Source organism: Haemaphysalis longicornis, unplaced genomic scaffold (assembly GCF_048455015.1).
Source record: "Haemaphysalis longicornis isolate Haplotype H1 unplaced genomic scaffold, Haemaphysalis longicornis Haplotype H1 scaffold_19, whole genome shotgun sequence".
Lineage (NCBI taxonomy): Eukaryota > Metazoa > Arthropoda > Arachnida > Ixodida > Ixodidae > Haemaphysalis > Haemaphysalis longicornis.
In genome coordinates, this window is record NW_027526288.1 from 5,776,013 (window position 1) to 5,799,944 (window position 23,932).

Here is a 23,932-nt window from a genome sequence, read left to right on the forward strand (position 1 = left end):
GCTCAGGCTTGCGCTTGGTTATCACTAGCGAAATCAAATTCTATGCAGACAGACTTTCGTGAAAGTTTAAAAGGGCCCTTTATAGTGGCGAGCCTGTGGTGTCATTGGAAGACAAGTCGTGCCAGATAACAGTGTCTCCAACCGCCACAAAAAATTCAGGGAAGGTTGCATTGCACTCACGCGCAATGCTTGAATGGCGAAGCTGTTGTTGGTGAGCATTGCCGGACACATCATTAGGTTTTAGTGTCATTGTTTATTTGCATAGTTTCGGGGCAATTATACGTCGTTATATACATCAAAGCGGTCGTCCTCGTCTTCGCGGCTAGTGATGAATGCCAAGTCATCCTGAGCATTGTGGACCTTGACCAGCTCTACGTCATCGACTCGAGGTAGCGGTGGCGGGATGTGCAAGTCGTCTCTGGAAGGAGTGGCACACTCGGAGTCATGTCACTAATTATCAAAAATAGCTTCTATAGAATGCGGCGGGCACGGTGAAATTTCCCAAGCAGGCTGTACTTTCAGCTTTAACATTAGCCCTGGAGGTTGTTTTTACATGCGGAGTAGCACTTCAGCACATCGGTGGAGTTTTTGTTTGGCTGAATTGACTACGCGAGCCGGGGAATCGGCCGTCGCCATGAGGCACGCTCTCACAAGCGCTTGCTATTTTATCGCACGTGGGGGGTTTTGTCGGTCCATTGTTGCTAAATCGACTGCGCGTGCCGAGGACCCTCAGTGGTCGCCTAAAGCCCTCAGCTCACGAGTACTGAGAATTATGTTGGTTCCTGCAACGGTGAAATTACAGCTTGGGCAGTAGCTTCACTCTGAAAATTTATCCCTTCAAACTCTAACAGTAATTTCTTAAATCAAGCCCGCAGAATTACCGGGTGGATGCTCCCAAAACGCAAAACATTCATCCCTATCACAATTTGTCTATCTTCTATGTTCCTTCTCAAGCCCGACACTGTGTTCTGGTCATGCACATAACATAACCTCAGACGGCTGGCTTTCAACTTCGTTCCTGGTGATTTCAGGCTTTCACTCTATATCTGTTGTAATATGTTTCCAGCTGTACGAAATCACTGTACAGAAATGATCCCTTGCATGCGCAGGCTCTGACAAGACGGCCATCATGGAAGTCCTCTGTGCCCGGTCCGGCTACCAGAGACTCGCAATCGTACGGGAGTACAAGCAGATGTTTAACCGCGTAAGTGCAGTTGATATCACTTCCTTTTGTTACACAACCTGCATTCGTTCCTCAGTTGCCCATATATCCAGGAAAACTTGCTATTGTGTAGCACATTATCGGAGTAGCCAGCACTTGTCATACGGAATATGCAGATAAAATTCTGCATGACCACAAAAAGATAGATTTATTATTCTTCTCTATTCAATAAATAGAATCTTGTTAAATAAAAATGTTATGCGTCTAGTATTTCTCAGTCCAATACCGCCTGTATAAACATTGCTTAACGTATAGCACGCTTTAGAATGGGAACTGTAGGTATGCTTACTTCGCCACGATGTGGCGCGCGCCGGCGGCCGTTGCTAAGGTCCCTAAGGTACCTTAGCCGTTCTGCCTTACGTCAATGCTCGTGAGCCCGTTTCTGCGAAGCCTGTCTGTCACCTGCCTTGCGAGTTTCAAGAGCCGTTTCGTTCCCAGTTTAGTCGGGAGGGGATTAGTTCTGGGGCCACTGGGGATCTTGTTGATCGTGTTCCTCGCTTCATACCGGCTGCATTTTACGAAAGATGACTGACGGAGCTCTCTTCTTTCTTGAACGGCTTCGTATTCTAACAGCTTGACACGTTTGCTTCCTGATGAAGCGGTTGGCTTCCGTTGTTCGGGTAGTACTAGTAATACTACTTGTAATAAGGAACAGGAGCAGTGGCGTAGGTAAAAATGTTTTGGAGGCGCGTCATTCGCCAGAGCAAAAAAAAAAGCGAAAGAGTACAGGAGCCTGCAAGCAAACATCATGTCATTTAATTTTCCAATATAGTTTACTTCTTTTGTTTTTACGTATTAACATAACTAGGCAGAGTGCCAACAGCGTGTACAAACCAAGGTCGAAATGCGAGGCGGGAGGGACAGAATGGGGAGTGCACCACTCAAAAAAAGCCGGGGCTCGTGATTCAAGTAGGCAAGCGCGCAAAGCCGGCATAGGTTTGCGGCAGCGAAACTGATTTTGCGTCCGCCGTGGTGCAGGCGGTTTTATCAGCGACAGACCAGGACAAACAGGCACAATGAAAAACAAGAAGCCGTAGGAGAGCAGCCTGGGAATGCTAGGCAAACTGTCAACTATTTTGAGTTGTTTCCGAGAAGCGGTGCTAGCTGACGGACATGAAAGCAAGTAGGAAGGCTACGGAGCGGAAAGAGTAGGAGGCAGCAACAGGAGAGTGGCTCTTCGGCCATTTTTCGCTCACGCGTTAGGCAAAGTTTTACTGGCGGCACTGCTCAGCCGCAAGAAATTTCGTGATGTGGCAAAATCTTGGAGACACGTGAGTATTCGTTCAGGTCCTCCTACCATGAAAATTCCTGTCAACACTATATACACCTGTATATACAATTGTATACATCTGTGAATGCATCTCAAAAATATACATATGTCATTGTGGGCAATGCATCTTATTGGTTTTTATACGTTTCGCTGCTTTAATTGTGACATAAAATTGTCTGCATGAAATGAATTGAGCTTCTTTTTCGCATGCATATTTTCCTTTTTTTCTTTCTTTGTCCATGATTGCGACATGTGCTTCTGGAAAATCCGTGATTTGTTATAAGTTCAAATATTTTTATTGTTACGAAAAGTGTGCCATAGTTAGAAATGTAGTGACGCACTGGGCTCGCAATAAAAATGAATGAAAATTCATTATTGATTAAAATAATACATAAATAAATACACAAATTACTACTTTTTAAATAATTATTTGCATTGTTAAACCTAACTGAAATATAAGTTGCGAAAATGCTACGGCATGAAGCTCCGGAGAAAACTAGGTAATGGCTGTAGGGTCCACCTTTTGGCTTCGTCGTTTATCTAAACATAAGACGTAGTACCGCGCTGGCTGGTGGTAGGTGACCGCTTAAGAGACCCGTGGCCACCATTCCTCGAGGGTGGCTCGACTATCCTGTACAGACATCTACAAACTAGACGCACAAACAGACGTACAAACTAGAACAACTGCAATCGTCTTTTATAAGCGTAGAGCTTGTGATGAAGGGCAAAGAACAAAAGTGGGCGCGCGGGTAGCCGTGCCGAAACGGAGCGATTCAATCAATTTTACGAAATTTTACCATGCAATGGGCCCGCCCAGTGAAGATCTGTCGTCCCTCTTCATTGCTCGCGTGCTGCTCGGCAGACACTGTGACGAGCATTTGTTTAACTAACGCCGTTGCGCCAAACGAGCTTTGCAACGGGAAATGTAGTGTGAGCCAAGATTCAATGACCTACCCACACAGATTCTACACCACTTCGGCTAGGCGCTAAAAAATAATATAAGGCTCACAACATGCGGAGCAATCATCAAAAATGCCCCATAATTAGAAACTACGTCCACTAAAAAGTATCTAAATTTGAGAGGTATTTAAGAGGTTTGAAGTGGTTCTCGATTTGTCCGCACAGGGCAAGAGCCGTAACCTCCAACCGTCGAGCGAGACATGGCGGAACACCGCTAAGGGCTGGCACCATCTAGATTCTCACAGGATCCACAGCCAAACACTGCAATTCTCAGTAACACTAACATTTTACAGTAGTAAACTCCCGGCGGCCCCATCATATAGCTTTGTAGAGACACTGCTGTGATCCACTCCTACTGTTTTGTATAGTGACGTGTTTTGCTGCGAGCGTCTAGCCGTGCCCTGCTCTGTTATCTCTTTTAGATGCGACGCATCTCTTGCTCTCGGGTATGTCCCTCCATTGTTGTTGTTGTCGCGGCGCTGTCCGCACGCTCACTGCACATGTGCAACTCTCCTCCGTTCTTCTCTCCGACAGCTGTGCGCAGCACTCTCACTCCGTCTCATTATCATAACAGCAGCTGCGCGTGCGCGCTTCGCTGCTCTCGGTGGGCGCATGTGTGCGCATGCGCGCGACTCTCCCCGTGACTCCTCTCTTTTCAAAAGCGGGAATATAAGCGGGGGAGCGCACGGCGTCGGATCAGTCAAGCGCTCGCTCTCGCACTTGGCGTGCCTTTGCTTGACGATACCTCCGTGCTTGCCACTTCCATGCTTGACTTGAATAAGAAGATCTTCCAATGAACACGTGATGGACCAGGTGAACCCCCCCCCCCCCCCCGATGCGTCGCATCACATCAGGGTTCCCTCGCGGGAAGATGGGCGTAATTTTTTAAAACGAGGTGCATGTTCCCTTTTCTTTCGTTTGCATTCCGCTAAGCTATCCCATTTTGTAAAAAGAGTGTTTCGACTTGCCATAACTAAACTAAAAAGTTCGTTTTGAATTGTCAGTGTTCGTGGTCTAATTTCGCGGTTCGATAAATAATTTTGCGGAAAGTTATATGCTCGCCTGGCAAACGCTTCAGCATCTCATACGCCGAAGCTCGAATTTGCGCATCGCTTTGCTTAACACTTCTTCGTCGCTTTTGTTTACTTGTTTGTTGCTGAGCGCATGTTCGCTGCACCAGGCCCTGTTTGTTTGAAAAAAAAAGGTATCTTCATTGGCTACGGAAAAATATCCTCCATCGTTTTTTTAACAAAAACACATCATGCACTGAGTACTTCACCCTAATTTCACTGTTACGGCCCTTTTGTGGGCCTGCCTCATTAAACCAGTCGCTGGAACTTTACTAGAACTAATAATCACCAAACATCAATCCTTTTTTGGTGTACACTATTTCCTCACTAGAACCTGTTTTAATAAACACACTGGACTAAATGGCATGGCGAGCGAAAAGGTGGCTGCTGCAAACACAAAAAATTGGGGTTTAGGCTCGTAGACGTTTTTGCCTCGTTCTTTCTAAATACGACCGAAAATAGATTTTTCAGAAGTAGAGACCACCTCATCTTTGCAAAACAAAATTGTTCACGTAAGCTCTCCCTCCAAATATTTGAACCAGGCTCACGACTTTGGTACCAATCGCAAAAAGAAGATGGCCTCGAGGAGTTGCGCACTCGGAATTGTGGTGGATACTGCCTATTCGGTGCCTATTGCCTAGCTTAGGTTCTCTAATCTAGTGATACGTGGCGCAACGCGAAGCAAAAAAGAGATATACATAAGACTTGTGCTGTTCACGCAGCGAAACGTGAAATCCATACAGCTGTTTGGTAGAGAGGAAGCTGGAGATCGAAATGAGAGCTTATTTAGCAAATCTGGCTATAAGGTGTGAATTTACATTTACATAAAGTAAACAAAGTCGGCATTTGGGTGCACTTCGCTGACAGCGCTCGCGTTGTTGGGGTGCGCCCAATTACAAAAAAAAACATATTTTTCCGTTTTTACGTTAATGCCAAATACTTTAACTGCTGGAATGTATTGCAAAAAGTATTTTTTAGTAGCAATTGTATCAAAATACCATAATCATCAATCTTTATTTAAATGTGACATGTGGCTGGAGTGTCATTCGAGCCTTTGACAATATCTGAAATCAAAGCGAGCAAATGAGACACAATTGATTTGGACTCAACTGTCTTTGAGGTTCACGCTGTACTTACATGTTTTGTTTGGGCGTGCTCATTTTTACCGCGTAATATAAAAACAGGGAACGTGTATTTGCACTGATGACGTATTGTGGCAAGGAACCTCTTAACAAAAGAATAAAGAATGCGTACAGCAAAGGCATTTTTCTAGTTCAACAGTCGCATCATCCGGACGTACACTCGCCATGTTAATCAAGCTAAGAAAAAAATTATCTTTAGCTTAAGGTACACCTTACGGATTTCGGGTCAAGCTGCTGAAAAGATATACAGATGAGAGAAAGCCACTGCATCTCCGAAACACCATGTGTGATCTGTACGCATAACACCCCTCACCGCATAAAAACAGTCTTGAGTTTTCTGTTTATTCAATTTTTCCTTTTCTGGCGTTCCAATAAGAAGAGAGAACAATAATATTCAAATCTCAGACAGAAAGAACTCCCATAAAAAACTCGAATAAGAAGCCTACCATAGCGGCTGGGGCGCCATTGATGTTCAATGCCTCATTACCAACTGAGCTATGGCGCTTATATTATTAAAATATTTTGTGCCCTGCTCCCCGAAACTGCTTCAATCATTATTTCTTAGCACATTTATCACTGGAAGCATCAGAATACAACAGCGGAACAAAAGCTACAGAATTGTGTTGTTTTCAAGACAAGCGAAAAACATAGTCCACCTTAAAATAAGAAAAACAAACAGCGCAAACGACGGGACGAAGAAAGGTAAGACTAAACCACAGGCGCTGACGAACAACTGCGCGCTTTATTGCAGCAGAAAACGTATATATATAGAAAAAGGAAAACAACAGAAGGACCGATAATGACCTAGGAGATATCACATCGGACAAAAACACGATATCTCGTAAACATGAACCACCACATGCCGATAAAAGTCTAAAGTTCAAGATAGCTACAGCCTTTCTTTTTCCGGAAGTGAAACTGATGCCTCACTAATACAAGCACTGTTGATTCTCGAGCACGGGGGAGAGCGCGTGCGCGAGCACTTGGAAGAAGAGAAGAAAGAAGCGCGGAGGTTTGTGCGCGCGCTCGTGCTTAATCAGAAGAAATAAAAGTTCAAAGTGTTCCGAACGGTAGCGCGGCATCGGGTCTTCTTGACTTATTAAGCACCTCCTTTCTTTTTGATCTTGAACGCTTCAAAGGTTTCCCGCTCTCTTCGTCCACCTTGCTGATTTACCTTGCGGATTTACCTTAAATATGCTCGATTAACACCTCTCCTTCACTTTGAGTTGTTGATTAATTCGCTCTCGGCCTACAAACGGCTAGTCTCCTGGTTAGCTTAATTGGTCAAGCGACTTCCCTAGATAGGTGGGGGTCCCGCGGTTTGAATTCTGAACCAGGACGAATGTTTTTCAGCTGCGAAGTTGCTGAGAAAGCTGTACACCTTTGCTTTGTAGTCGTACGGCTACATTGAGGTGGATGTCAAATTTCCTTTCACCGAAACATAGTCAAACTTAGGGATTTCTTCTAAATCTGATCGACTAGCAGCCTGGTCAGAAAGGAAGTGTAGGGCTGTCGCAAACTGTTTTACGTACATTTTACACAGTTCTACTATATTGATGTTCTTGCATTTGTGCCATTGCTAGGTTAATACTCGAGTACAAGATAGTTCATGCGACGTTCGCTACAATATTTTTCGCCTGAGAACGGCAGCGTTCGAACCTGCACTTTTCTCTCTCACTGTTCTCTCCTTTTAAAATATTTATAAACTACTGAATTAGACCAAAACGTCCATCTGTTCGGGAGGTTTTACCCGAATAAATAAATAGAACATTTGCCGGTTACGGTTTTTTGAAAATCCGTAGAGTTCCGCAGGTAGGAATCGCTTAAGAAGGAAGAGCTGGGTACTAAGCTTCACATGAATTTCACAATAAAGTTGGCCTTACAGTTTAGCTCTACACCATGTGCTCACAGATTACCGCACGTTTCCGAAAGTTTTGCGGCGTGCATTACCGTGCTGCTGTAGCTGCCCGCTTTTTTCAAAAATTGGGAAGGGAGCGCAAAACAGTCTCAGGCAAACAGTTCTCCACGCAGTTTAGTGCATTGTATTCGCTTTAGGTGCGGGCTTCAGCCTTTTTTGTTTCATTGCAAGTAAGGAGCACGTAAGGGGCACGTATTTTCGAGTTTCGAAGTGTATGCAACAGAGGATAAATCCATATCTGACATCTAGATCGAAACAGCCTAATAGCAGCCAGTGACAACGAGGGCTGCATATTTATAGCACACGGAGAAGACTGCGATCAGGGGATCTGATGAGGGACCTGGTGTAGGAGGATATTTTGATGGCGGACTAGGGTTGTGACTATGTTCGGGCGGTGCGAATAAGTAACGACTTCTGCAGGACCTGGTGGCTAATCTCAAGTCGGAACTTCGGGGCCGCTTTGAAGATCTGATGGTGACCCTGCTGTTCCCCATTGAAGAGTTTCTTGCCCGGGAGCTACGCGCAGCTATAAAAGGCGTTGGAACAGACGAAGACGTCCTCGTCGAGATTCTGTGCACTCGCAGCAACAAGGACATCCGCGAAATCAAGGAGAGTTACGCCAAAGGTGAGTGCCGTGTAAACTCTTGCAGCTTATACTTTGTATTGCATATGACATTGCAACAGTCATTTGCCTAGTGCATCAACAAGGCTAGCGGCCGCCGAACATGTATAAATGCATTAATATTGGCTTCTTGGTTATGAAACTTAGGCCTGGTAGAAAGTGTGAATAAAAACGTAGGCACGAAACATAACGCATACACATGACCTGCGAAAGCTCCCGTGCGGCGCAAGTGTTCTTTGTTGTGTCATGAGTTATTTTCGTGCTTTTTACCATGTAGAGGAAGGACATGAACTGGGATATTTATAATTTTAAATAACTAAATTTTCAGTTCCCGTTTGTCTGGTTGTGCTTGTAATTGCATCCTCGTGAGCACTAGAGAAAATTCTCTTTGAAGAGGTTGGGCCTAGTTTGAAATATTTACTTTCCGTTCCACTAATGTTTTAGGGCAACACAGCTGCAGGTCATGCGAGGTGTCGTTGCAAAAGATTGTTGTTGCCAGAGTGAATTTTGCGCTCATTTTAATTTCTCCGAAGGATGTAGTAGCGGTTCTTTGCTGGTGACTATAACGGCTGCCGTCAGATACTGCCGGCGAATTCGCAAATTTTTATTAGTAGAAAAGCTCCAAAGCTAAAAGGACACTGATCTTATTTGTAAACATTTCGGATTTACTTGCGCAAAGTAAAGTCTGGAGTCTCTAGAATGTATTTTGCCACCTCTGGATGCCTTTTCGCGACATTATTGAGGAGAAAAATAATTCGAAAGTGCTGTTCGTATCTGTGCATCCTCTTTCCCGATTTACTACGATGTTCCCTATTGCAGCGAACCATGTATGCGTTTGTGTATTTATTGTTTGTGTTTACTGCATGGCTACGCCCGGCTCGGTTATCTTTGTCAAGTGAAGCGCGTCTTGCATTCTTTATTTTTATGCCGCACGGTCTATCTCATTCAGGTAAGCAGACTGTTCCGTGTTAACGTCACTAGCCCAGAATAATCTTCCCTGATCTACAATGTTCTGGATGTAAATCGACGGTCCCAGAAACACTCGCGCCGAACGATAAAAAAGCCTGCAGAGCAGACGCCACAGCATTCCGATCGTCGATGCTCGCCCGCACACGTCACTTTGTTGACTGCTGCCTCGCCGCCTGTGTATTCTTTGAGTTGTTAGGGGAGCACAAGTTCGCTCCAATAAACGTGTTTTCCTTCGCGACAACTGCGTCGTCTCTAGCTTCGTGATATCTGGTGGAGGTGCTGGGTGCGCACCTTTTATGACGACCTCTGGAAGCCGCCAGCCCAGTCCAACCAGAGCCAGCCTCCGACTGCAAGGATTGCCGCCCGAGTTCGGCGTCCTGCAAGGAAGACCCAAGACAACGACTGCTGCAACCGCAACCATGGTGCAAGAACCAGCGTCGCCAATCCTGCTGCAGCAATCACGGGTACCGCCAACATTCCGAGGAGCCCCCGCTGAAGACTCGGAGGAATGGTTGGAGAAGCTGGAGCGAGTGCGGATCTTCAACAGGTGGGACGATGAAGAAACCTTCCGGTATGTTTTCTTTTACTTGGAGGATGCAGCTCGAACTTGGTTCGAGAACCACGAGAGCGCCTTGACAGACTGGGCGCAATTCAATAGAGAGCTCTTTAAAAACTTCACGACAGTGTTGAGAAAAGAACGAGCTGCGCTTTTACTGGAAACTCGAATGCAACACCCGAACGAAGGAGTCGCAATCTTCGTTGAGGAAATGAAGCGACTATTTCGTCCCGCGGACCCGGATACGACGGAAGAAAAGAAACTGAGGTTTCTAACGCGAGGAGTAAAGCAAGAACTTTTTGCTTGCCTTTTATGCAACCCCCCGGGCCCCCTCCAATCGGTGGCCGAATTCGCGTCCGAGGCAGCCGCCATGGAGAACACGTTGGAAATTCGCACGAGGCAGCACGACCGTCCCATCAATGCGCTAGTTGCGGTCTCGATCGATGCCGGGGCTCTTAGCTCTGACACACTACGTGAGACAATCCGCGCTGTCGTCAGGGAATAACTGCGGAAACTCTTCCCAACAACGCCGCAACCCCAAGTCACCTGTATGGGCGACGTGACCCGGGAAGAAATTCAACTCGCCTTGGGGACTTCTACGCCTTCCGAAGTACCACGTGAGCCTCAAGCTATGACCTACTCCGCGGCTGTTCGACGACCCCGCCCTGCTCCAACCCGTCATCAAGAAGTCCCACCGTACCGGCGTCCAATGTCGCCTGCCCGACCACCTCCAGGCCAAAACCAGGCGCCGAGGAAGACGGCCGTATGGCGAACCGCCGATAATCGTCCGCTGTGCTACCAATGCGGAGAGGCCGATCAGATCTATCGTCGCTGCCCGTACAGTAGACTCGGACTGCGTGGTTTCTCCGTCGACAACGCACGCCCCCGACCCGGCCAGCGCCCTACTGATGTCGACGAATACCTGTCCAACACCAACCGAGGACGAGCCCGCTTTAACCGATCGCCGTCGCCCTACCCATAACAGTCGCCCAACCGCCGTAGCAAGGCTGATTTCGCGCGTGGAAGGTCCCCCAGCCAACGCGGGGGAAACTAAAAGCAGTAACTTGTGGAGGTAAAGCTGCACGATCGTGGAAAAATGAAAACCCTCCACCGACGCAACGACTCGCGGAAGACCATGATTCCCCACATGTCCTCGGCCCGACAACCCGATCTAACCCCGACGTGACACTCAAACACGACAACAACCACACGGCGTGACACGCACCCGACTTGACCGAACCTTCCGCTGAGAAGACGACGACCACGACGCACAGTGCCCGACCGTCAACACGCACAAGCCGAGGTACGACGCCACGACGCACCCGGAACTCGAAGAAAGCAGCGTCCGACGTTGAACTGTCCATCGGCGGCTTTGAAGCAGTTGCGCTTATAGACACGCGAGCCGACTACTCAGTCATGAGCGGACCATATGCGTCTAAGCTGAAGAAAGTTATGACCAGATGGGACTGTCCGAACATTCGCACAGCAGGAGGCCACCTCGTGACGTCAAGTGGAACGTGCACATCGCACGTCACCATAGACGGCACAACGTACCTTGCAGCGTTCGTCCTTTTGCCTAACTGCTCCCGTGACGCAATTCTCGTAATGGACTTTTTGAACGACAACGGTGAAATAATTGATCTACAGGCCAAGTCTATAACATTTTCCTCCGATCACTGCATGAGGCCGGAACCAAACCCCGAAAACCGTGCTTCTATCACGATCGCTGACTATCATGTCACCCTGCCACCCCGCACAAACTTGATGATCAGCGTCTACTGTGAAGATGCGGTTGTTGACGTCGACGCTATCGTAGAGAGTGACCAAAGGTTGCTCCTCGACCGCGGTGTCTCTGTCGCAAGAGGCATCGCGCCATTTAAGCCACGCAATTCCCAAGTTTTGGTCACTAATTTCAGCATGGATTACCAGCATTTAAACAGGGGCGCTGCAATTAAGAAACGCAAGAAGCAAGTGACGTGATCGCGGTTGCCGACTTTGAACGCACACCCGAAGATACCTTCAAGCTTCCGAATCACTTCGACGTGAATCCGGCGTTACGGCAAGGAGAACGGAAGAAATTATTGGATTTGCTGCGTCGCTACAGCGAGTGTTTTTCGTCGAACTCAAAACTACGTCAGACACCTCAGAGACCGCCGCTCTTCCGAGGGGGACTTCACAGGAAGTCGCAAAGTTCTTCATAAGTCAAGTTGTGCTGCCAGATGGAGCCCCGGAAGTCCTAATCACGGACCGCGGAACGGCCTTTACTGCAGAGCTGATGGAAGGAATATTACGCTACCGCAACACGGATCACAGAACAACGACGGCGTACCACCCCCAAACGAACGGACTAACGGAACGTCTGAACAAGACAATCGCATATATGCTGTTACTGTACGTTGACGTTGAACATAAAATTTGGGATGAAGTGCTCTCGTATGTCACGTTTGCGTACAACATGGCTATCCAGGAGACTACGCTGATGACGCCGTTCGAGCTTGTCTACGGATACTTGTCTACGTCCAGGGATACCTTCAGCGTGCGGAAGAGGCCCGTCATCTCGCTCGAGTTCGTACAACGGATAAACAGCTCATGGATGCCGGGCGCTACAACCTCCGACGCCGAGACGCCGAGTACCACCCAGGGGATCATGTTTGGGTTTGGACTCCCATCCGATGACGCGGACTCAGTGAGAAGCTTCTGCGACGATATTTCGGACCCTACCAGATTCTACGACGTGTAGGCCAACGTACCTACGAGGTGATCCCCGATTGTGATTCCGGAACATCACGACGACGCACGCGGGCCGAAGCCGTCCACGTGATTCGCTTGAAACCTTGCTATGCAACATGACGGACATGTTTGTCAGACTGTCTTTTGTTTTAGAATCGGGCCGATACACTTTTAGAGGGGGGGTAATGCCGTCAACCATGTATGCGTTTGTTTGTTTACTTATTGTTCGTTTTTACTGCCCGGCTACGCCCGACTCCGTTATCTGTGTCAAGCGAAGGGCGTCTTGAATTCTTTATTTTTATGCCGCACGGGCTATCTCATTCAGATAAGCAGACTGTTTCGTCTTAATTTCACTAGCCCAGAATAATCTTCTCTGATCTACAATGTTCTGGATGTAAATCCACGGTTCCAGAAACACTCCCGCCGAAAGATAAAAAAGCCTGCAGAGCAGACGTCACAGCATTGCGATCGTCAACGCTCGCCCGCACACGTCACTTTGTTGACTGCTGCTTCGCCACCTGTATATTCTTTGAGTTGTTAGGGGAGCACAAGTTCACTCCAATGAAATTGTTTTCCTTCAAGACAACTGCATCGTCTCTGGCTTCGTAACAATATGACACTCGCTCTAGAAAATTTGCCTTGACTGCGCAGTTCCCCGGCTCTCCGACGGAGTCTGGCGGCCGGCTGCCTCTCCGGCGGGTCGTCGGAATTAGTTCGCTGAGATGCCACGATAAGATATGTGCCGAGGATGGTGTGGGTTTAGTTTGTTAGTTTTCAGACTCAGTAAAGCTTCAGAAAGACGGAAAGGTTTATTGTAAAGACTGACACCGAGTTTAGGGTAGTACTTTTTGTGCTGGGTGAACTGGCTCAGCGTTTAGCGCACACCACAGATGCGATCACGTCGCTTCCTAAAGAACGCTGTCATTAGTGAGAAAATAGTCGTGGGGTTTTGGGAGACGTGTAATGCACTTGCTTTTTTTAAGAAATAGTTATATAAGCTCTCAGAATGCTAAAACTAACAGCAAAATTAACAGCCTATAGGATATATGTCATATTCCTATCTGATAAAAGTGGGGCTGTTGCTGAGTGGTCTAAAGCACTGAATGTTGTGCGTCGGAATGAGCGAATTCGATTGCAAGATTTTGCGTGTTTTTCAGGAGTTTATTTTTTATTTCCGTAATGTTTCCTATTCGGTACTGAGATACTTAGCTGCACCTTCAACGCTTTCCTTACGAGTTGGCATACTGCGTGCAAACAGATTATGATGCGCTGGTGAGTTCCCGTTGGGGCGGTGTTGACATAACGAACAACAAATTGCCGGCGGTATGCCGCATTAGCCAACTCTGGGCCTGGTGCCAGTATGCCTCTTACGCCAAAGGGAGAGCCAGGTGCGCGTGAAACGAATGGTAGTTGAGCGTCTCTCCTGATAAGAGGGTGTTAGCCACTACGTACTCCTCCTCTAGTGCAAGTTATGGCGTTAACACTCTAAGGACGTTAGGACTCTAAGCGGTCCTAGCAGGCTTCTCTGACCTATTTTACAGCTTACAATGGGCGAGAAGCGTGCCGCACCGATTCCTGATATATCAAGAATGCCCGACGAATGATAACGTCACATGTGAAGCCGTTGATGCACGAAACGAACAAAAACTGAAGCTGTATACGACTACTCAAATCTTGAACATCGTCCAACCGCACCGCAGGACCAATACGCGAATCTGCTTTCAGATGTTGCGATCATCGCAAATGTCGCAGGGTATATTTTTCTTTCAGGATTTATATAAATACTGCTATAGCGAACGAATAAACGATGAAAAGTGCATTTATGTGAGCGCGCCAATGCAATGTATACAAAAACAGTAATTTAATAATATCTCGTAACCGTGCGTTTAAGGGGAGCACAATTATTTCTATTTGCCAGTGCTCGGGTTAAACAACACGACTTTCTTACCTTCGTAAGTTTAACGAAATTGTTAAGCAACCCAATTTTTCTATGGGTAAAGGAAAATAACTTTGTGGAATTTACTAACGGACATTCGCGCTATGCTCTGCCGACAGCCAATAAAAATCTGGGGTAGATTTACGTACTGTCCTAGCAGTATTCACTGTGGTGCCTCCGAAGCAGATGTTAAATCTGTCCCTTTGCCCCTGCACATATACAGCACCTGTTATCCTAGAAAGCCACCGCGCGGGAAGTGATGTCGACGACTCAGGAACTGGACTACAAAAAATATTCCCTGGGCGCACTTCTATGACAAAAATCACATTGCGTATTTCCGCTTTGGTATAAGCAATTGTTTGTGTAGAAACCGGACACTCGAGTTTGATGGTCAACCGCAGTGTCAGCCGTGGCAGACGCGCACAATTCTGAGTTGGTCCCGCCGCACCGACCGCCTTAATAGCCCTCGAACGTGCCTTCGAGAAGGCGTCTAGCATGATTTTATTAGCGCGCATACCTACAAAATACTGCAATGATGACAGAAATAAATTTTTTAGACGGTGGAAGCCTCCAAAGAAAACGGCGCTGATGGAATAATATCGCCTTTCTGCGAGGCGTTGGCCGGCACACAGTGAAGGTTGCTTTGAAGGCTTTGCACTTTCCAGCAGAATTTTCTCTTTTATTACGGGTGCGAAGCCATAGTTCTGCATTCGTTACTGCATTTTAAAGGAAACCTAATTCAGCAGATTACGTGCTGCTGGGAAATACGACGAGGTGGTTATAAGGTATGTTAGCAGGTGGTAAATAAGCATACGTGCGCAGTGTCGTTGTTCACAAGTACGCTCAAACGCAGTTATTACAGCGTAGTTCTTCACCCGGGGATGCCTTTTTATAGTTCATCATTATTTTACGTGGCTATCGGCGTAGTTCATACAGACATCCACGTGTGGTGCAGACAATTTAGGCGTTGATTAAGCGTAAACGCCTCTTTACCGATCGGATATCAAAACCTACCTTTGGATTGTCTTTCAAAACAAACTATCAATACTGTTGTCAAGGCTATTGAACGGCTAAGAAAACTACAGATAACATCGGCTTCAATAAAAGTTTTAAATATGTCATTCGCAGCACCAAATTTTCGACTTTTCTTTGTTTTTTCGTTCAGGAAAGCTTTTGCTGCACCTTGAAGGTAATAAAACGATGCAATTACTTTGACACAGTGTTCTCATGCCAGAGCCGGTAGTGTAGGTCAAAAATAGGGCCCAATATTAATATTCTAAAATGTTTCAAATCTGCTTAGGCGTCATGCTCCACATTCCGAGCTTCCGAGCTCCTCATCCAAACGAAAGTTCTTTCAATGCCCTCTCGCTAAGAGTTTCCTTTTTCGCGGCATGTTTTTATACAGCTGGCGTGCTGGGTTGCACGCAGAACTTCATTGGTTGTGGGGCCCACACGGACACGAAGCTATATATTTTTCTTTGTCCGTTAGGATGGAGAGAGTGACATCGACCTTCCGGGGTTCCGCCAGAAGCTAACAAAGGGACATCAAAAGCACATGACATGGTGTGCATGATACGCACCCTTGCAATAGTTCGTTTGTTGTAATATATGTCATGAATTCAAAATCAGCATTGACTTTTCAGCTCTGAGTATGTCGTATTCGATGGTACGTCCAATTCATTAAACTTATTGCTTCCGATACACACACAACAAGTGTGAGTGTCATGCTGTTGCATATACCAAGTATTATAATCAGATCCGACCACTATGTAACGCCATTTCGTTCAGTCTGTAGCGGTACAGACAACAACGTATCTCGACAAATGTACTCACATGGATCGGCTAACGCACGGAAACATCACCGAACATCTGATATCGTACTTGCAAACGAGGTGTCCTCTTTTGGGGACTCGAAAACAATGAAGTACTGTTTTTTTTAACCATAGCACGCGTGTGTCTCGTGCACCGTGCTTGCTGCGATTAGCGCTCCAGAAGCCCTAATGCTCGCGTTTGTATTCGTTAGCAGCAGAATTGGCTGCCTGCCACGCCTTTTTAACGGCGGAACTGTTCAGACCCAGCGTTATCTGTTAGTCGCAAAAAAAAAAAAAAAAACTCGCGCTGCGAATACGTCATTTCGCGTTCCCTAGCAACCCCTGGTGCAGCTGTGCATAGCTTCGTGCTAGCTTTGCTAGCATTGGCATAGCTGCTGCTGCTCTTCGTAGAAATGTGAACATTACGTCTATGCCTTGCTGTGACCTCAAATTGCTCATTAAAAGAAAACTCCGGGAACGTTGGCAAAAAAAAAAAAAACTGGGACATGCAAACAGGAAACAAACTTCTTGCAATTAAACCATAAATAGGTAGCACGTAATAGAAAAACTACACAGGTCTGTAAAGTTGCCCTTCGTCGTTTAGGAAAAGGGCACACACTTGGCACACATGGATACCTGTTCAATTGAACACCTCGACCAACATTCGATAAATGTGGAGGATTTTCCTTCGTACTCCATATCCTAGTTTAAATGTAGGGTACTCAAAACACAAAGACAGCGACACTTCGCTAATCTGTACACACAACACATACCAGGACAACCGGCGCACTTTCACTGTGATGAAGGAATAATCAGTTACAAAGAAGTTTTATACTCCTTGGCTGAGGTTGATATTTTGAGGAAAAGTTATCGCACATGACCACAGCTTGTCCGTCAGTAATGAGGACACTGCTGAGGTGCTTTTCTGTGACACTCAGGGGCCTCATCTTTTTTTTTTGCTAGGAAAAAAGTCTCCCCGAGGTACCCGGATTTTTAGCCCAAATCTTTTTCTACGTTCTCAGCTAGTTTTATTCACTTTTTACTGACAATCACTGGACCTATACACTAATTTTACATAACCACCTTTTAACGGAAGCATGCAGCATAAAAGTCACCTTCGACATTAACACACCCTTGTTTTAGTGCTCTTTGGGCAAGAAGCCCTTGCGAAATTAAACACAATCATTATCGACGTCATCTCCCCTTATAGGGCTCTGGCAGCTCTCCACAGGGCCGCGTAGACCTATTAGCATCCGGATATGACTTTCACCTGGTGCGAGATCTCGGAGCTCCGCCTAGCCTGCTCCTAGGTGTAAGGGTGTGTAGTGACCCGTAGTGCACTAGCCGAGGGAATAAAAGTGTGTGTCCAGTTCTCCGCAGTGGGGGCAGTAGGGTGCGGAAAACAGATGGGGTTGGAAGTGCTGGAGGACTGTGCGGTGAGGGAAGGTGTGCGCTCGGATGATGCGCCACATGCCGGCCTGGTCAGTAGATAAGAAGCTGTGGGGTAAAAGAGGGGAGCGAAGAGGGTTTGACGGTTCAGTCTGGGGTGGAGTGTATTGTCGGTGTATGTGTATAGTGGCGCGGAGAGGCTGTAGGTAGGATAAAAAGAATGACGTGGTTTCCATCCCGGCTACGGTGGATCCTTTTCTGGTGGGCGCGGAAAGCGAAAACCACAGTATGTCGCCATTTAAACGCACGTCCATGATAGGGTGAAAATTATTCCAGAGGCCTACAGTAAGGCGCGGCTCATAGCCTAGGCGTAACGTGGGCGTTTTGAACCCCATAATGAATAGATCAAGCTGACAGTAAACACCTCTCTGCGAATGTCGATAGTATTGCGAAGCCAGATATCTATACAACAGCCCTCCAATATCTCTTTTTAGCCGCTCGCTGTGTTTAGAGATACACCCAGAAATGTTGCTAAGGTCCCGCCTCTAGATCTCGCCTTATAATGCATGACGGCTTTGTTAACTGTTGTAGCTCACAACGGAAACAAACGTAAGATCATTAGCTAGTGCCTGTCGTTTGAATACACCGTTAACCGGCGTTTTGCCGGAATAGATGCTTGGTTGCTCATTTATTAGCGAGGCATTATAATATGCATCCTAGCTTTGGTTGGAACATGAATGATTCGAAACTTTAATCTCAAATTTTCAGCTCTGCAGTACAATAAAATTGTTTATTCAAAACCTTGGCATTGTTATTGTCTCCATGTGTATTCCTCAGAGAAACTCGGAACACTAGTAAGCGTTCGAAGTGTGGACTTGACACTTCGAAATAAACACTTCGGTAGTTTTCAATCGCCTCCTTCCCTTTCCCCGCAGCATTCGGAAGTAACGTGGAAAGCGACCTTGGAAGTGAGGCATCCGCAGAATTTAGAAAACTCATGCTTTCAATGTGCGACGTAAGTATCCTCACCTGGCAGCGCCTAAAAGGCCGCAGAAACGAACAAATGTTTTGCTATTTATATACGGTAGCATTGCGGGGTAAAGCTACCGAGGTGGCTGTATTTTCCCGGCAGTGCTGGTACTAATATATTTCCCCTAAAATTTTGGAATGACACGTAACGGGGCGGACTAGTTCATTTTATTACGAAACTCAGTACCCCAAGGAACGAATAACCCGATAGAAGCTAAAGCTTTGATGCGACCGTATGCAGTGCCAGCCCCATTTGACGGTTGCTAAGATGAATCTGGGTACCAGCGTCGATAGTGGGTCCGACGTGGTTTCTTATTAAGACTTTTATGGGGAGCTGTAAACGGCTGAACCTGAGCAGAAGTGCAACAAGTTGGCCTTCTTGAGTAGTCTCGATAGCTCCACTGAAACACATTCCTAAAAATCTTGAACACATGTAATTTAGCATGTAAAGAAGGCATCATTTAAACAGAGTAAGTCAAAACATGTTCTCAGCAACAATGCTGGAAGATAAGAATTCACATTCTGCAAATCTTAAAGGGGTTTCCAAATGTAGCACGTCACATCTTAGTGCAAACGAATTTGCGACGGACTTGGTGTTCAGTCCAATGTGTTTGGTCATAAAACGAATGGCAGTTGTTGTGACTTCCTCATCTTCACCCCTTCTAGCAGACGACGCTGATTATCATCATTTCATTACGCTTGTCATGAGCTGCCGCATGCTCATGTGGCTGCGTCGGCTCGCGCCACTTCTTCTTCAAGTTTCCATTAAAGCCTCATCGCATCACGACGTGTCGCTCCGCTTTCTGAGCATCGCGCCGCAGCTGGGGAACCCAGAGGTCCAACAGCAGTGAAACAAGATTGCGGCAGCATAACATCTAGAAAATCGTAAAAAGCGCAGTAGGAACTGAAATAAATGCAGCGCTTACAAGCACAAAAGCAGGGGAACGTTGTGAAAAGTCTGCGTATTCAGCCACAGATTTGGCAGCGGAAATAGGACGGTTGATATCAACTGACGCATCACCAAAACAGGAAAATCATTTTTACGTCCCGGCTCACAGCCTGCTATAGCATTATAAAGCTAAACCAATTTTTTTTTTTCAAACAATGAACTGTTGGAACACTCTAGAATTGGCCAGAGTTCAATCATGTGTTGGCAATAATGACTCGAGCCGAAAGCGGTGATTCGCTGAATATGTAGCCCTTCTGGTTCATGGAGTAGCGTCAGAGGCTTCAGTAGCCTCAGAAGCAGTATCAGAAGTATCAAAAGCATCAGAAGCAGCAGTAGCATCAGAAACGTCCTAAATATACATCAGAGGCCACATTTGGATAAAAGATAATCCTATGAAAACCGCAATTCTATAAGTACACTATTAAGTTAATATTTATTACGTGTAAGTAAGTGGACGGCACTCGTGTATTTCACATCTGCGTTGCTCTTAAGTGTAAGAATGACGTCGCCTGTAATATCCGTTATGTTCATGCATACATCACCGGTTATGCAGAGAAGCGTAGATGAAAAGTAAAAATTAGGAGCTCGCTTTAAATAGCTGGAAGCTGTTACCTCGCGTCATGTTCTTCTTTGCATGTAGCCCCCGATGTTGAACTGGATCCATTCAGGAGTCCGAGCTCTTTCTGCGCAACTCCTCCTTGCGGCATTAAGCGGATTTAAATTCGGGTGAAACACTGTTTTTTTTTTTTATACGTTAGTTCCGAAGAGCACGGAATTTAATACGCACGATACCTTAGCACGACAGTCGGTGTTTTTTTTTGCCATCTACAAACCACACGACACTTCAAAAATCAAATGCAATTTTTGCAGGCCTACCGTCAAGAAGGATTTCTGGATTTTAATAAAGCAAAAAACGACGCTAATGTGAGTATCAGAACAACATATCAGGGCGTTTCTCGGTCTTCTCTTTTGATACATGCGTATAAATCTGCCTGTCAATGACTGAAATATATGACACTGCCTTGAAACTGGTGTATATGTGTCACTTAAAAATAATCATCCCATCGAGTGAGCGTCAGTGTCTTTGTTTTTGTATCGGCAACTATACATGCTCCATTGCTGTTCACAGAGATTTGGTAAGTGAGCCTGCTGCACGCGAGACCGGGTAACACGCACGTCACTAAAAAAAATACTATACAAACGCAGCTTTGGAAGCATGAAAGTTGTTATGATAGAGTGAAACCCCCGTTTACTGCCCATAAAAGCGTACACCATTCGCTTTGGACGTTGCCTAAGCGCCATGCTCTGTTTATGCTAATTTTACATAAGCAGTTTGGTATTTCCAGGTAATTCGAAGTGGACTTCTGGCGGGAAACTCTTTTGCGTGCTTTCCCGTCCCACACGACAGAGCATGCTCAGGAAATGGGCTCCTTGGGGGGGGGGGGGGGGTGGAGGGGGGGTGCTTAATATATATGCTTTAAAAAGTGGCTGCGATATGGCAGCTGTCGGGCGTTGTCGCATACTTACCGCCGCGTCTGGCCTGCGCAACTGCTGAAATGACAGCTTTTTGTCCTCTACAGAATACTCGCGGCATAGGGCCTCAAATTGAAGAACTCTACGCAGTTCGAAATACGGTCTATTCATTAATGTTGAATGGTGGAGACCGAACTATACTACAGCGTTGAGGAAGCAAGACGAGTGAGAGAGAAGGATAAGGTAAAGGAAAGGCAGGGATTTTATCACAGTACCAGCCTGGCTGTTGAAAAGCGCTGTGGCTCGGTGGCACGTTGCTCTAGATGCGGTCTTATGTCTGTGTATGTGCCTGGACTTCGGATACACAGTAGCGCAGAGACGGTGCCGAGCGCAGATGCCTTTGAAGGTGTCTCTGTGAAATACGCCGCGTTCACTATTTGGCATGGTGAATATTTGCAGCGCTTCGCATCGGCCAAAGAGTAATATTCGCGGTCGCACACGGATTAACTGTATTTAACAGCTCCTCTTTTATTTTAAGGTGACAGAGTTGTTAGCCGCCTTTTTTGACTTCCCCGAGGCTCCTTGCCGTCCTCTATCTGCCATGCTCATCAAGCTTTCACGGAAGTACATCATCTCTGCAAACAAAAAGTACTACTACTGGTGCAGCCAAATACCAGGGTTTTACCCCGCCGCGAATGCGGCAGAGCAGCGACTGAAACGTGAAAATAGGGAAAATATTGCTACAGCGGTCACAATAGAAAATATGCGTTATTCCTGCAGGCTGTTTGCCTCCGCAGTGAACTCTGTTCTACGCAGCGTCAGTAGTCGCATCATCGGCAGGTACGGTGCTCAGACATTCCTGCAAATTACCCTGTCAACCGAAAAGCGTCCCTCCGACTGGAAATAATGCTGGCGTCAACATTGTGTTACGTAACATAAAAGGGGTAAACGATAAACTCCATGCTCCCAAAATCCAAGGAGGGCCTGTGTGATAACCATAACTAATTAATAAGTCACCTATTTAGAATTAAAACCAGTCGTTAGGCGTCTAATTAACAAATTTTTAAAGTACTTCTGAAACGTTTTGTTTCCTTGTCACGGCTGCAACATATATGTGGAAAACAAAGGCAATGTTAGCCATAGGCTATCTTACAATCATCAAAAAAAGAAAATCTTTACCTATTTGTTTTATATTGTAATATTCTAACAAAAGGAAGAACTAGGAACACGGGAAATGAAAAAAACACGCCTTATGCTCGCAGTGATCACGAGACGAGTATGACACAGCCTGCTGTAGTAGAAAGTTATTGACAGGGAATAAACGGCATCAACACTATCATCTGGGCAGCGTTTCAGGGAGCTCTGAATCTCTCGCTTCTCATGATTATCACAAAGCTCCGCGGCCCGCCCTACGAAACTACCAAATATCAGCCTAAAAGTAGTTACTCACTCTCAAAAAAGCCATGCGACTTTTGCCCGCAGGCAGAACCCCGCAACTCTTGAAAAACTTCTTCCATCTACAACAATTAAGGTTCCAATCTTATTGACTCCCGGACACAATTGTCTGAAAGGTTACACTACAGCCAAATAAAAAACACTTGAATTCACCTACCATGCTTCCACAGACCTGTACTACCATAACCTACTCCCCTAAAAATATAGAGAACGTCTCGTTATGCTACGCCCGGGAAAACCATCCTTTCCCGAGTCAAATTGTAATCTCAGCAGCGCATAATCGCATACACTGCCTACTGTACAATCTCCCACATATCTCCACAAATGCACATCGACAAAAGGGATAAACGTACAGACACATGCAACCCATTTCACGCAACGTGGTCGTATTTTAAAGTATGCTCAGGTTATAACAACTGCAATATTGGATGTTCCGCATTCATTGAAACATGGGAGACAGGCTAGGCCCCCTTGTCTCTATAGATCAGCGTGAGCGTTTAAGAGAGCAAGAAAAAGAGCCGCTGGGTCAGGAGCCCTGCACTTCCCAAACTCCCATTATATCTAGGCCGGCCACAATGCCAGAGAATAAATCTCTCAAACACTGGCACTGCCACCTTCGACCAACACGCCGCAGCCGCAAAATTTTAAGCTCGCATCTTTAACTAAACAATAGAAAATTGTGAATTCTTGTAGTAGAACGAATAAAAGCCGCTGCCGCAGGTTTTCCTCGCTTGACTGAACCTGTGTATTAGAAAAGCTTATATTGTAAAGCCAGGTAACGCGTCGAAGTACCGCTATCCCGTCGTGAATCTTTAACAGTAATCGTAGATATCATCCTCAATCTTTTCTTCTTTTTATGTCGCAAACGCGATTTGTGCCTGCGCACACTGCGCACAAAGTCCAAGAAATTGTCAACGTAAATAAGCTCGCGATTACCAAAAATTTTTTTTGGTAACCACTTAATTTTGTACAGTATTATTGGAACCTCAACATGTGTTTTCGCAATTTTCGACATAAAGCATGCGTTTTGCTCTTACTTTTAGTTTCCAAGCATCACAATAGCGACAATGTGATAGCGACAAGAGCGACTCTTCGATCGTAACCATTCAAGACCATTCATAGTTTAAAAATGCCATTACTCAGCTCTTTTTGTAACAATTCTACAGTGTTCGTTTTCGGTTGTGTTTGGTTTGCTTGTTTGCTTTTTACATATCCGCTCTTTTTGTAGTGTTTTTTTTATCTTTTTGCTTCTTCCTTTTTTCTTTTTTCCTTGTCTTTTACTCTAATTTCTATCTTTTCGTGCTATAAAATACTGTTACCCACCCCCTGTGTATCGCTCTATGGGCTTGAGGGTACTCGAATAAATAAATAAATAAATAAATAAATAAATGTCGGCTATTATCAAGCTGTTGGAACACACTAAGACGAAGT

General features: G+C 45.9%; 1 protein-coding gene across 1 annotated transcript in view; it reads left to right on the top strand.

Annotated features, from left to right (window-relative positions):
- LOC144166814 (annexin A6-like) overlaps positions 1 to 23,932 on the top strand; it is a 149,282-nt gene that overhangs the window by 104,529 nt on the left and 20,821 nt on the right. The window contains exons 11-13 of the mRNA XM_077696304.1: positions 1,110 to 1,204; positions 8,003 to 8,207; positions 17,587 to 17,687. Coding sequence (XP_077552430.1) covers positions 1,110 to 1,204; positions 8,003 to 8,207; positions 17,587 to 17,687 — 401 coding nt within the window. The remainder of the gene's footprint in view (positions 1 to 1,109; positions 1,205 to 8,002; positions 8,208 to 17,586; positions 17,688 to 23,932) is intronic.